The 15,028-nt window shown below is 38.7% G+C and overlaps 1 protein-coding gene across 4 annotated transcripts in view; it reads right to left on the bottom strand.

Moving 5' to 3' along the window:
- KYNU (kynureninase) overlaps positions 1-15,028 on the bottom strand; it is a 55,200-nt gene that overhangs the window by 27,240 nt on the left and 12,932 nt on the right. For 3 of the 4 annotated variants that reach the window (XM_042877716.1, XM_042877715.1, XM_042877713.1), the window contains exons 4-8: positions 12,400-12,482; positions 6,774-6,835; positions 5,247-5,318; positions 3,761-3,835; positions 2,289-2,435 (exon numbers count right to left, since the gene is read on the bottom strand). In XM_042877716.1, the coding sequence (XP_042733650.1) occupies positions 2,289-2,435; positions 3,761-3,835; positions 5,247-5,318; positions 6,774-6,835; positions 12,400-12,482 (439 nt within the window). The remainder of the gene's footprint in view (positions 1-2,288; positions 2,436-3,760; positions 3,836-5,246; positions 5,319-6,773; positions 6,836-12,399; positions 12,483-15,028) is intronic. The other variant, XM_042877714.1, reaches the window with a different exon arrangement.

Consider the following 15,028-nt stretch of genomic DNA (forward strand, 5'->3'; position numbering starts at 1 on the left):
AAAGGCTGTTTCCTTTTCATCACATCTCCTCCTCTCTGTACAGCTGGGTCAGCAGTTGTTCCTTGCTCTCCTCTGGCCCAACATCAGCTCCTAACATCAGTTCTGACCTGGGAACTGAGGAGAGGAGCCAATTGTGTTTGAGGACCCAGCATTTTCCCTTCAGTAACCAGAATCTCCAAAATCAAGAAGCAGCAGCTTACAGGAAAACAACTTACCACTATTAACACAGCAAACTCTCCATGAATTGCTGATTTAATAGCTGCTCAAGTAAATATTTGCAGTATGCTGATTGTTTAAGTGTGGTGAAACTGTATGTTAAAAACTAGTTTTGTATAAACATATAAACATCACTTAGCCCAGAGGCAGAATCCGTAAGGATGTGGAGCTGAATGTATCTGACAGTGGCTGAAAAACAAGAGCTGCCTTATACTTTGCTTTTAAGGCTATCTAGGCACTCAAGCACTTCTACAGACTTTATTACTTTTCTTTAAATACAATAACATCCCAGGTCATGAATGTACTCGCTTCCCAGTCCAACACACTATCCATGAACAGGTTAATTACTTGCGTGCACAATTTATGCCTACATTCATTCAGAAGCATTCATAGGGACACAGCAGCCCACGCACCCTCCTGCTTGAATTAGTATTTTGACTTGCACAGCCTTATGGAAATGTTAAGCTCTCTATAACACATCCTGGTTATCCTCTCAAGCAATATAACCATCAAGCCCATTTTTGCTCTGTATGAACAAACTATCACTGACTATTTTTCCCCTGGAACATGTCTCAGCATGTCACTGAATTAGTTCATAGCTTTCACTGAAGCCACAGAGCTTCTGCTCCTTGAAATGCATGCTCATAGTCCAGTGGGCATCTATAAGAGAGAATGTAAAGAGATTTTTCCAAATTGTTCATGTTTATAGTGAAGAGAGATATCAGATTTTTCAGACCCTTCACAGAGTGGATTTGGAGGCATGGTTTGTATGTGGGTGTAAGTAGATGAGCAAAAAGTTCTGCTGCGACAGAGAGCATGAGTGAGCAATGCACTGGCTGGCATCACCCCATCAATCACCTGTCTGCCCTTCAGATGTTGCAGTCCATCCTTCTAACTGCTTACCTTCAGAAAAACACTGAAAGAGGAAGGCACCACAAAGGTGTTGTTTTTAGAGCTACTTGGAGCTGATGCACAGACCTGCTTGCCCCCGCAGCTGATTGCCTTAATTTCCTTCTTCCTTGGCTCTCTACATCTGTGTCGCAGGTTGGTGCTGTTTTATATTATGTTCAGGACCAATTCTGTCATCAAGTGCTGTTCAGTCAGAACCCCACTCTTTTTAATAATCCACAGTCCCTGTACCTGCTCTTCTCATACCTGCTCTGCTCTTTACCGTCATTTTTCAGAGCCCAGCTGCTTACTCCCTTGACCTCCAGAGAAACGCCCACAGCCAAAACTACAGCTACGGAAGACACACTCTGACACGAGACAGGAACATCTCCAGAGTTAAAACATCTAATTGTAAATAATTTACTGCTTTGCAAAAGCACAGTGATACTAAATAAATTCACCTGTGAGTGGTTTAATCTTCAATTAGATAAAAGGTACATCTACTAAAAGAGTGCCCCTATGCAAAGCCTGGAAACTTCCTGGAGAGTAGAAGACTTGATTAAAAACTGTTTTCTCTTGGATTCCTGAGGCAATTGAGATGGTTAAAGAAGTTTTGCAGCTATGCCCACGGAGCACACTGTCTGCAAGTTCCTAAGGCCATCACTAAAACACAGTCATCTTGTGATGCTGATGCGTTCATCTCTGGAAAAGTGAGCAGTGGGGTTGGAGCAGTGCTGGCTGTGTGGGAGCTCACCTGCCTTAGGGGTGAACACTGCTGAAGTGAGGCCACAGGGAAAGAGGGAAAACTACCGAAGTCTGCCAAACGAGGAGAAATCTAGCACAAATTAATCTTTAAAGAGAGACAGAAGCTATGATTTCCTCCTCCCCCTCTACTGCACTGAACCTCTTAGAATTCTATCCTTAAGGGAAAGCCAGGTAGAAGTCAAGTCATGAATAATCTCCATTATCTCCTCACATACTTTAAGACCCACCTATAAAATCGGCTCTCTGAGCCCTCTTTCTTCCCACAGCACTCAGTCCCCAAACGATCTGTGCACAGCATGCTTTTACGTTTTATCAGAGTCCCACAGCTTTCCACATACGCTCCAGTTTGTTCCACAGAAAGAGGAAATCAAAAATATTTCACTATATATACATTTAGGCTGGTCTTGGAGCAATCCTACCTTTTTTTGGCCAGCTTTTGTTATTCTAGGGATGTCAAACAGCTGGCCTGTGTAGTACTGCACCCCACTGAACAGAACAACAGCAATAGAGTCCCCTTCCTCTTCAATCACAGCAAGAATATCTTCAATCCTCAAGGTCTCCTCCCCCTAAAACAAAGTTAAAACACACATTTTACATCAACTTTGGCAGTAATGAAACTGTCATTTCTGATTTCGTAATCTATATTTTACCACAAGCCATGCTGCTTGCATAAGGAGATCAAAAGCAAATCCTTAGCACAGTAATGATATACAAAGGTAGAGCCATGAAGTAGCCTATGAGTAGAGTTACTTCAAAAAAGAAAATTAGCAAACTTATCTCGAAAGTGCCAGTTTTTAAATGTCTATTCACTTCATATTTTAGCATGTTTCGTACTCTAATATTTCAGACAGCTTTAATTTACAAGCCAGCATATATGGTTATTTTTAAATATCTGAAATTTGTGACATTCACAAGGCTTAAAGCTGTCTAACAGTTTCGTCCTATACTTTTTTGATAAACTTCATATCCCAGAGGAAACCATTATAAGTTTGCTATATTTCTGTTTCAAAAACAATAAGTCTCGCATCATCAAAGCGCAACAATCCCCAAACATGGGGTCATTACACGTAAAAGAACTTTAACAAAAAGTCTCGCATTCTCAATTCTTTACAGGAAAGCAACTATCCTGTCCTCCTTCTGTCTTCCTAGCAAGGGATTGTGTAAAACATACCAGCACCTAGGGATCAATTAGGCAGTGAAAAGCTAGAATTAAATTAGACTTGTTACTGAAAAGAGCTGGGACAAGATTGTTGAATTGCAAGTATTGCAAACTGCTGTTATCTCAACCATTCTTGCACATCTATCAGCATTCAGTAGTGGGCTCTTTACTTACAAGATGATTCAGATTTCAGAAGCAAAAGGTCACCACCAGTTTATAGTTAGGTGGCAGAGTTCTTAATACTGCAACACTGAAGCAAGGCAATCTTTCAAATTACTCTGTGCTGCATATTATTCAAAGCAGACCTCTTCCTTAGCCTGTGCAGATAAAGGCACAGTGCTGCTCATGTTATGGCAATCTTTTACCTTAGGACACTAAAAGGACATTAGTGTTTCTCAATGAACTGTTCCATTTTGCAGTTCTCTCAGGATGCTGTTAGCTTTCTGCAAATAGGAAAAAATAGGGTTGGGGTAGGGGGGGAAGCCACATTTTTAAGGCAAATGCACCAGTTGAATCAGACAATTGTAATTCTGATCATAAAACTGAAATTCTACCTAAATATACATTAAACTTGTGTAAATTTGCCCAAATACTGTAAAAGCATTATAGGGAACATGGGACTATAACTTCTGCAGGCAGCTGCTAGAATATTTGAAAACATATGCCTTCTCTCATATGAGATCCACTTCTGCCTTAGGACTAGCAAGGAGAGCTGACGTGCATCTCACCAACCTCCCGTGGCCGCAGCATGAGCATGCTTTTCTCCACATCGAGTCCATGAAATCGAAGCTGGGACTCAACAGCATACTGCAAGAGATTTTCATGCAGAGCACATTAGCCTAAGTACATGGTAAAGCAACTAAAGGAAAAAAAAAAAAAAGCCAAGCACAGCAGAACTTCAGAAAAGCAATTCAGATGCTTGCCTTTCACTAAAATTAATGCTTGAAGCCTAATCTGACTTTTCTGAAAACATTCTAGATTTCCTTCGGGTTGAAAAGATCAGAATTTTAATTCACATCAGACAGCAAGGACAAAGTCAAAGCCTAAATTCTGTAGGATAGGCTCATGGAGCAGAATGAGGTTGGAAACAAGGCAAAAGATGCATTTTGCCACATGTCAGCAAACAAAACCTTCACAGATAATGGTCCAGTGAAATCACAGCAGCACAATCTATAGCTCATTCTGCTAAACCTGGGCCATGGGTATGCACGTTGCTTGGCACATGCCAACTCCCAAGCTGTCACATGTGCACTGCTTTCCATGCAAACAGGTCTGACTGGCACATGTTCTTACCCATGTTACTTACCCTCATGTGCTGCACAGCCAGGAGGAAATGAGAGTTCTAAATTCTTACACACTGATATTTTAAATCAGTAAATAATGGTTCTGGAGATAGCATAAAAATTATCAAGTAGTACCATGAAATAGATTAAAATTACATGACAAGAACCGAAGTGACAGGAGTTGCACTGAGTATTACTGAAGCACCATAGAAATTTAAAAAGATGGAGTCCCAGCGTACAAGTGCACCTGGAAGAAATGCAAGATTAGCGTGAAATTGCCTTTGTTTGAAATAAAGGCAATTTGAAGTTTATACAGTTGTGCTGCCTTCTTCAACACAAATAAACTTGGAAGTAGTTTGAGTCGTGTCTATCACACCTTAGAAATCAAATTTGTTACCAATTTCCATGAGTTTACGGAGCTGATGATAAAGTAGCAGTGGGTCACAAATGCAAAGATTAATTTTCTGTAAGCTATGATGCATGGACAATTGCATCTCATTTTATAGCAGACAAATTATGTTTGAACTAGTAATCCAAAGTGCTAAGAACAAACATTTCCATCTCTGTCTGGGGATACATAAGTGTTAATGCCGTGAATTTGTATTGATTTGGTTTCATAAAGTAAAACAGCAACAAGAATTAATAAAACATTTACAACTCGAGTTGATTTAGGCCAGTAGTTTGCTCGATGTCTTTAAAAAGACTAATAAATCAATGTGCCCATTCAATCTTTTCCTCTTGTAACATTTTTTATTTGAACAAAAGGAATAAAGTTACGATCTGTAAAATATGCTTAGCTCAAAAGCTTCTGACAGATTTTTTTATTGTAACGTTACTTGGACAAGATGAGCTAATAAATATTCAAATCAGGCTACTAATATTCTTTGGAAAAATATGATTAATAATACAAATATGGTAAAATATTAATTTCTTACATGGTCAGAGGGAAAGGCTTTGGCTTCTAGAAGAATTTTATAGCGTGTTGGAGTAGGCTTAAAGAAAGATAGCTGTTAGGAACAAAAAAAAAAAAAAGATATGTTGAAATGTACCTCAGCAGAGATGCTCCCAGCATGTAACTTAATAAAGACTGTTTTACTTTCACGCAGACTACAGAGAATCCCCAGAAATCACAAATATTTCTCTGTCCATATAACATTTTTCAAAGTAGGAGAACATTATAATACTGTATTTCATAGATTCACAATGAAGGTCATGAAAAATCCAATAGTGAAAACTTGCTCTTACAAGAATCAACAGCAAAGATTTGACTGCAGACAGGGAAAAGTCTGGATTTCGCCCAGCCCCATCTCCCTTCTGAAGAATAGCAAACAGCACAAAAGAGCTGCATTTCCATCTCAGCTCTAAAACATTAGCTATCAAACCATTGCCTCTGAAACAAGCTGAATGAAAGGACCAAGCTTTCTGTAAAGACCTCATTCTCACCCATCTCAGCATCTTCAGGGGAATTGCCTTTCCTACTCATCATCATCAAGAGGAGGAGTAGGAGCAGACTTAGGAACCCTCTTGTTCATGATAGAGGTGTAGAGACAGTTCCACAGGGCTCAATCTGGGCTGTTTACTCGATTTCTAGCTGCATTACACCTAATTCTCAGCAAAGCAATTAGGTCAATTAGCTAATACATAGCCCCACCCTGCCCTGCTTCAGGTGCCTTAATTTGAGAAATTCAGAGATACGTTACAGACAAGATCTAAATGCTAATACGTTTATTCTACATGTTGACCACACAAAACCTCATGTGATCATTCATTTGATGCAAACTTTGGAATCACTGAAGAACCATGGATATAACTGTTGAGGGAGCTACTTAAAAGGAAATCACGTTTAGGGCCACGGTGTCATAAAACCAACAAACAGATGTTTTGCATTTTGTAGTTATATAAAATTCAGGACTTAAATAATGATTTGAAATTTAATAGACATTACTGCTCCATCTTTACTCTTTGGTCTTGTCTTTCTTTAGCTCTCAAATTTGGCATGGAATCCAGAGTTGAGCAGCTATTTAGGATGTTTAATTGCCATCAATTAATATTCTGATTTGCTCTCTGAGGACAGCACATGTGAGAAAAGCTCAAACTTTATGAAGTCATACAATTATTAAGGTTGGAAAGAACCTCCATCTACCACCAATACTGTCCAGTAAATCATGTTCTGGAATACTACATTTACGCTTCCCTTAAACACCTTCAGAGATGGTGACACTACCACTTCCCTGGGCAACCTGTTCCTTGAAATCACCTTTCTGTCCAGCTTTTCTGTTCAAGTGGAGCTCAAGATACTATTTCAAGGGCTTAAGGAAAGTTTAGCATTTGCCTGGTGTTGCCTTAATGAGATCCCCACAAAACAGTTTACTTACATTAAGAAAAGCATATTTGTCACAGCCATTCATAAATAAAGGAAAAAACATTTGTCGACATATCAGATAAAACTCATGAAGACATACCATCAGGAGATGCAAGTTAACAGTTAGTCCATTCATTAAGGCTACTTCCTGTCTTTGGGCACCTGAAATAAAAAAAATGTATATACTGTTTTGGATTTGATTCATAATTTCTGAGAAACCTTGTGAAGTGTTGAGAAAATAAAATAAGAAAAATGTTTTCAGTCAGTGTTTCTCTAAAGACAGGAAAGTAAACAAATGTTTGAGATGTCATCACAGAGAAGGAAAAAGATTTCTTGTCTGACTCACTACACCACACTAGCAGGAAAATATTTCTTTTTCAGGTCAGCCACAGAAAAACAAAAAGCAATGAAGTATTTCCATTTCTTGGCAAACCACTAGCAGATTTATTGCCATTAATACCTCAAACAAAATTCAGGTCATAAGCCTATACGTAAAGTAAGATTTCAGACTTATTTTTGTCATTAGTTTATCTGTAAAACAAGTAAGAAAACATATTGAGACAATAATCTGTCGTAGGTGGTAGCTGTGATGTCAACATAAACCTCATCTCTAATTAAAAAAACAAGCCAAAATGGCCTAATGAATATAACAGGCCATTATTAATGTGGCAACTTAACAGGAAGCAGCCATAGCTACATAGCTCTAGGGAGGGGAATAACAGATGCCTTTTGGCCACAGTTAATCACAGACAGAGCTAATGGAGTAACAACTAATTGTTATTACAGAGTATTAAGCAACAAATTCTCAAACCTTTATCAACCACTGGTGAAAGGTTTCAGGCAGGATGAGGGACTCTAAGGCAAAGTACTGTGTTGAGATATGGAGAAAATCAATTCCTATTTCTTTCTGTTTTGCCTGATGTCTGTTGTTGAAAAGTAGTAATTCACCCTTGACAAATCAGTGCTTTCAGAGTTTTCTTCAGCTGGGAAGGAAGATAGGCTTGTGCACATTGCTGTAGTCATCACCCATCAATGGAGTTTGCTGAAGGTGGAAAGAGACTGAAGAGAGGGAGAGATGAAGGCAAGCTCAAGCAGGCAGGGAGGGCAGCAGCCACTCTGATGGAGAAAGAGGAAAGAAAAACATGTTGGGGCAAAAAGAAGAAGGGGAGCAGCAAGAAAAGGAGAAGCAAATCCTGTCTTTCTCGTGTCCTGGCCCCTAATCAACAAAGGAGAGACAGTCCCACTATATCACAAGTGGTGTGGCTTCCCTGAGCTACAACTATACCAACCTTGGAAAGAGACACAGTCATGGGCTAAGCTCAATAAATGGAAACTTAATCAAAGATCATGGAAATCTGTGAAAAAGAAGAGTTTATTCCTAAATCCTTGCTGTGCAGGTCTAAGCTTCTGCCATCACAGGAAAAGCCAAGAACCACCTTGATTGAGAGATTCAATGGCCTTCTTTGTGTTGCTGAAATCTTTAAAATTATTTAAAATTATTTAAAATTGAAAATCATTGAACAACAAGACCTGCTGATAGCTGTCAGTGAGTCCTAAGGACCTGTTCAGAGGATGATCCAGGAGGAATAAAAGTTGTTCTAATTTCCCTCCTCCAAACATGAGGAACTTGGAGTTTGTGAGAAGAAATACAAGTGAACCTAGCTCTTGAGCAAGAAAAACAAGATTTTTCATCACTTAAACTGCTCTCCTCTGATATTTTTTCCCTCTGATAGCACTGCATCCACAAGCTCTCTGCTGCTGGAAGAGGTCACCTTGTGCCCATTCTACTGCAGATACAAAGACAGCTAGTCAGTGATTGCAGCTCAAAACAGTGTTATCTGCAGCCTTAATGTTTCTATGGAACTCTTGAGGCTAGGAAAAAAATAAAATCAAAAATGGTGCTTTCCTGTCTATCTCTGCTCTTTCCAAGAAATCTATGTTTTTCACAGCAAATTCTGCATGAGCAATCCTTTGCTCACTGCACCACTCCCATATCAAACTAATGGTTAATCCGTAGATCACTTTTAGCTGCATGCTAGCATCCCAAATTAAATATGACACTACATTTGTCTTCTGTAAATTATATATTTATTAAAAGCTTTCCATTATTGAATTTCATGCCCACAAAACAAACCTCATCCGTGTCATTGGAAAACTGTTACCCCTTATAACCTGCTCTGTTTTCAGAAAACAACCTTTCTGTGATCCAATTAACCTATTACAATATTCAAAGACCCAGCACACAGGAGACAAAATTATGTTTGCTTGCTTTCTTTCCTAACTTTATACCATATCTCCAAGACAGGCTAAAACCTGTATGTTCTGCTTGATAAATCTCCTCTTTAATAAAAGGAAGCAGCATTTGCAAAAGACAACTTCAGAGACAATTATGATTGTGTTAGGCAGGCACTGCCATCTTTCTCCCCTCTGTCTGCAGCAGGAGATTGATCCACAGCAGAATAAGTAAAAAGCATTCTGTGAAGTGATTGAAAACAAAGACTAAAGGCTCCCATTTTATAAGCGGTTTGCTTATTTCAAATACTCCTTATCACTCAAAGTCACTACAAATCTGCTCGGTGTTCAGTCTTCCCTCAACAGAGACCTGTCTGAGCACATCGTGGAGCAGCAGCCACACAGTTTATCTTGTTCCATCGGAAGGTGATCCTGCCAAGGTTGTAATGTTTTAATAAAGTCTGGTAGGAGCAGCTGAGATTACCGGCATTGCGTTAGGCTGCTTGGTGTGAGGGTGGAAAAAAGCTCTGGCCTCCACTGACCTTGACTCTGCATTTCACAACATATTTACTACTGTAACTTTCATTGAACAAGAAAATGGGGCCGCACTTAATAAGCAAGATGTTACAGCACTATAAACCATTAGATGGGCAGAGATATTTTACAGTCTTTAGCCCATTCCTGAATAAATATTTTCCACTCACTACCACTTAGAGTGAGAACTGACAATTCCTCTTTCCCATAACATATTAAATACGGAATAAAAACAGCATAAAATTATGTTTATATTCTTACATCAAAATCACTATAAAGAGAAATCCAAATTCACTCAAATCATATACTGCATTTTGCTGGAAGACAGTACATAGTAATAAATAACAGCATAATATATTTCCTGCTAAAAATATTTTCCTCCTAAAAATATATTATTTTTATTCTCTTTATCTTTTTACTGATATAGACAGGTTAATGGGTTAATGCCCTTTTTACAATGCATCTATTATTTGGAAAATATTAATTTGTTTACCTCCAAAGGATTGCTTCCATAGGTTCTGAAAAATGCTGTAAGGATATTATATAAATAAAAACCTGCTGATGTGCAGATCAGATTTCAGCCTAAAACTTCTTCCATTTTTTAATTAAACACATCTGAGAAAGTTCTGGAGGACAAAATCCAGAATGATAATCTTGACTATACTGCTGAGGAAAACAATAGAACGACAAAAAGCTTCCCACTGAAGTGTTTTAAAACTATAATAGGTCAACAGTAGGGTGGCCTCAGTCATCATAATTTTCATAGAAAATATATATTTAGAGAGAGAGAGAGTTATACACTCTAAAATGAAACAAGCTGTTGTAATAAGTTCCAAGTAGTTTGGTCCATTTGGTATGAAAAGCATCTGTGTCACACGGAGTTTGGAAAAGGAAAGAAAAATAGGGAGGCTGATAGGAAATTAGAGAAAATTTAAGTAAAACTCATTTCCCTATTCTTGCACCTCAAATATTTTTTTAAATAAACAAATAAAATGCACTGAGCTGGCAGCCTCAACATCACAGATGGAAGAAGGGGAGAAGACCCCCAGCTGACTCCTAGCTTTCTGCAGTGACATTAAACTAAAACTGTGCCAAATTGAAGCTGGCACCTGTGGGGGGTCAATGCCCAGCTCACTCCTGCACCCCACCAGGTGATCAGGAGCCCCATTTTGGGAACACATCCATGGCACACATTCATGATATCATGATATCATTCAGATCTGATGAATAATGAGGCATTCATAGTGCCCTCCAGTTACTGAAGTTCAAGGTTTACAACTGAAAAGCCCCTCTTATACATCAAAGTAGTTATGTGACTGATCACATTTCTCACCTGCCCACAGCTCCCCAGTACAACACCTAAAGAACAAAAGCATCAACTTGCCAGGGAAGAGTGGTCAAACTAGAGAAATCCCTAAGTCATCTACGTCCAGCATTTCAACATACTTCCCCTTTATAATCTAACGTTTCTGTATTCTGTGATAGTTACCAGATACATGTACACTGAGCTTGCCCTTGAACATTGTGAAAGCAAAAAATAAAGCAATTTCTTCACTTCCTTGGGAATACTAGGTACTACAGCAACAAGTGCCAAAAACAACATACAGGAAGACAGAACAGATCTGCATTTTGGTTTTCATTTCATTCGGCAAATGGGATTGGTCCACACAGCACAATGATGCTCAACATAGCCTCACCAATATTTATATAATCTTGTCACTTACGTAACAGATAGGCCAAGTATAGAAATGTTTTCCAGTACTTGTTCCTCTCCAATAATAGTTTCCAAAATTCTACTGATTTTGAAACTTCACAGAGAAGTCAAAGTTGGCACATGTTCTCTTTATTTGCTTTAGGAATAAAATAAATTTATAAGTACGCTTGTCATTAAACATTCTTTAATGTCTCCCTTTCCTGCTGTTCAGAATCCATTAGCTTTGCCTGAAGGAGAAAAACACACCTTTCTCATTGAGCTCTTGTCTAGACTTGGAGAAGAAATTACACAAGACAATATCTAGCATACGAATGGTCAACAATAGTAATATTTTATCCTTACAGAAGGCATAAATGAACACATGATAATTTGGTTAAAGTGATCAATATTGACAATTAAGCTCAACAAATAAATTGAAATACTGGACAAATCTTAATAGAATCTCCTAACCTAACCTTGACAGCAGCTGTAAGGACTGGGGAGAAAAAGGGTCTGAGACAGACTGTGTCAGTAACATCTCTCCTCCCCCTTCTGATAGCAACAAATCTTAGCAAAATCCCAGTGAAAGGTTATTTCAGCAACAGCACACAGGCCAGAATAAAAAGCAATAGAGGAAATTTGCATTCAGACTCAGACGACTGCTTTTGTGGCTGGCAAACTCACCAGGAGAAGTCTCCAGGGCTACTTTTCAATCTCCAGAATAACCAGCTGCATTTACTGCCCACGTCCTGCAGCACTTGGACTCCTCAAGGAGTACAGTAGGGTAATGGGAACTTACAAATAGCAGGTCCTGCCCCAATTACTTGCTTCATTGACATAAGCAGTTCTCAAATATGAGGCTGGATTTAGTGATGAGGAAAAGAGGAAAAGCAGAAAATGTCTAGGTAGAAATCATTTCTCAAAAGGGAAAGTTCACTAGTTCACTTCTAGGAGGGAGGATCAGAGTCTGTAATGCCAAGTGCCCTTTGAAAGGACTTCACATGTTAGACCAATTGGCTTAAGAGGCTCCAAGAAACCCTTTGCTGCAATTAGATCCGTGATATGCATATGCTCGTATATTATTGCCTACATTCATCTCTTAAATCACTTGCAGCCTTAAAACAAAGTGTTACTCCATGTACTAGGCAATCAGAAAAAACTACTTCAACATGAAAGAATACAAGGAATAAAGAGCTTAAAGGCTTTCCATCTTAAAAGAAATTTGTTTCCATTTCTAGAGAAAGTTTTCTCTGCAGTTCACACCTACCAACCAACTCAGCCATCAGGTCCACAAGGCATTCATCCGCCAGTGCCCATGGGCGCTGCCCATTGAAGTGGCCATGAACCCCTCTGCAAGGAAAGAGAAGGAAGACATGAAAACATACTGCTTCATTTGGGTCAGTCCTAAGAAAAATACCTGGTTAGGAAAGTTAGGATCATCTTGTCCAACCATCAACCTATTGCCACCATGTTCACTAGTGCTCCTGTCCCTCAGTGCCTTAACTAGCCCTTCTCTTGAACAGTTCCAGGGATGGTGACTCCACCACTTCCATGGTCAGTCTATTCAACTCTTCTTGTCAATCAATTTCTGTCACACAAGTCTCCTCTCTGAGCTCACCCATCTGCATAAAGCTGCCCAAACAGCTATGTGTAAATTGCTTCTTTTCTCCCTGACAGATTATTCTAGATGTGCAATTAGATGTTTTTGCTTTAACAGAGCCTATTTTGAAACTTTATTTTGCAAACTGTTCCTGCCTACAGTGGATAATGCCAGCACTATAGATCTGAATGCATCACTACTCCAAAGAGACTTCACTTCTGGATTTAACTTTATTTTTTTTGCTTTGAATGTGACAGAATTAAACTTTTAAAGAAGTCACCATGCATATAAAAATAAAAAATTGTAAAATTTCTTAAACATACAGGGGGTGGTGTTCAGATTTAAATGCAAATGATAGCAGATTGAGAAAAGCAATAATGGTGCTAATCCAGGGGAACATTGCTCTGGGCTTCCATCTCATTCCATCTCACACTGGATGATTTTCACATTTGCAGAGCACCACAGGGTACCTGTGGAGTCAGAAATGCCAGGCTGCATGGGAACCAAGTATAAAGCAGCTTCAAAAAGGGACTGAGACAGTAGGAAACAGAGTAGGAAAAATAAGCCTGAGAAGTCGTGATGAGAAAAAGGAAAAACAGCACGTAAGAAACCTTTTAAAGAGGAATGAACCTACATATTCACTTAAAATCAAGAGAAGACTTCTGGCAGATTCAGGTGTGACAAAGGAGTGTGTATGAGAGAATCCAAGCCAGCCCCCCATCCTTCACACTATTTAGAAGATTGTTTTTACCCATCCACCTTCAATTTTCCTGCCTCAAGCAGAATTTTGTCCCACCACCTACACAAATAACCTGGATGTTTTTACAGTCAGATTTTCTGATTACCTCGTCTCTAAATCACACCTCTTAGAGATATTTCAAGAAGAACCACAACCCCAAGCAAAGAAAATACAAACTGCCACCAAGTATACAATTTGTTTCCAACATTTTTTGCCTATTCTTTGAGAAATACCAATTGTTTTTGGACTAGCTGCTGCTTAACACAGGTAATACTGAATATCTCTTACAGACAAAATACAGTCTCCCTACATTCAACCAGTCCAACTCCACAGAGATTAAGAGGAGGACCTCGCTCCTTAATTTGGATAAGGTCACAGTTCACCAGCTGACTGCTTTTCTCAGTTTTGGAATTACTCTCTGATGAGATCTTGAGATGAGAAGCGGGCAGTGTGAAATAGGGCTCATTTACAAGAATATTTCATAGATGAAAAATAAGGGCAGTAGCTGGGTAAGTGGAGAAACACAGTTCCTAGCTTCTCCAATCAGGACATAATGCAGCTGCTTTCCCTAAAGACAGTGGTATGTGTTTCACAAACAACAAGACGCTTATAGCCAATTTTCCTTCCTATCCTTAAGTGTAATACAGTGACCAAGAAAATTTGGCATAACACAGATTGTTTTTTTTAAAAAAAAAAAAAAGAAAAACACAAACAGATTTTCAGTGGCTCCCAGCCTGAAGGAATCTGCATTTCTGAAAGAGGATACTGAACATAATAAGATAGGAAAAAGAAGCCCTAACTACCTATGGGATTCTTTTTCATTAGCTTTCTCTGATTTTATAGCCATTAGTGTCCTTCTAATGGGAATTTACTGACAAAAGCTCTCTCTACCAACATACAAGACTAACAAAAAACTCAGAATAAATTTCCAAGTTATCACGAAGACAGATATGAGATTTCAGCTGTGAGATTATTTTATTTCGAAAAGAAAGCACACAAAAAAAAATTGAGTACAGTGAAAGAGGGGAGAACCAGCATTAATTATTATTCATATTATTATGGCACATCTTATAGCTTGCCTTCCTCTTGATGGGCAATATAAATGCCAAGAGACAAAAATTATTGCAGCTAAAATGGTAGTTAAAGGCATATTCTTGGACTTTTTTTTTTTTTATTTTAATCACATGAAACTCTGTAGCCTTTGCTGATGGCACAATACATCCTATTCCACTTAGGTTGTAAAATTCTATGCTCTACCTCAGAGAATTTATCTCTCTGTATATTATGCCACCCCTCGCTGAGCTCTGGTAGGCACTGGGGGTAATAATCTTTAAGGACAAGTGCGGTGCTTCTGGCATTCCCCTCAGACACATGTAACCTAACTTATTTTGCTTCCACTGTACTCCTGATAGCAAGAGAGATTTAAATTGAAGTACTCAAATTAATGGATACAAAACACATCTCATCAAATCGTAAGGCATCATACAGACAGATCAATTTCTTAAACTACTGAGAGAACTTCTCATTCTGCAAATTAATTTTTCGTCAGTTACCATT

Source organism: Lagopus leucura, unplaced genomic scaffold (assembly GCF_019238085.1).
Source record: "Lagopus leucura isolate 7727_CA_CO unplaced genomic scaffold, USGS_WTPT01 Super-Scaffold_100019, whole genome shotgun sequence".
Classification (NCBI taxonomy): Eukaryota; Metazoa; Chordata; class Aves; order Galliformes; family Phasianidae; genus Lagopus; species Lagopus leucura.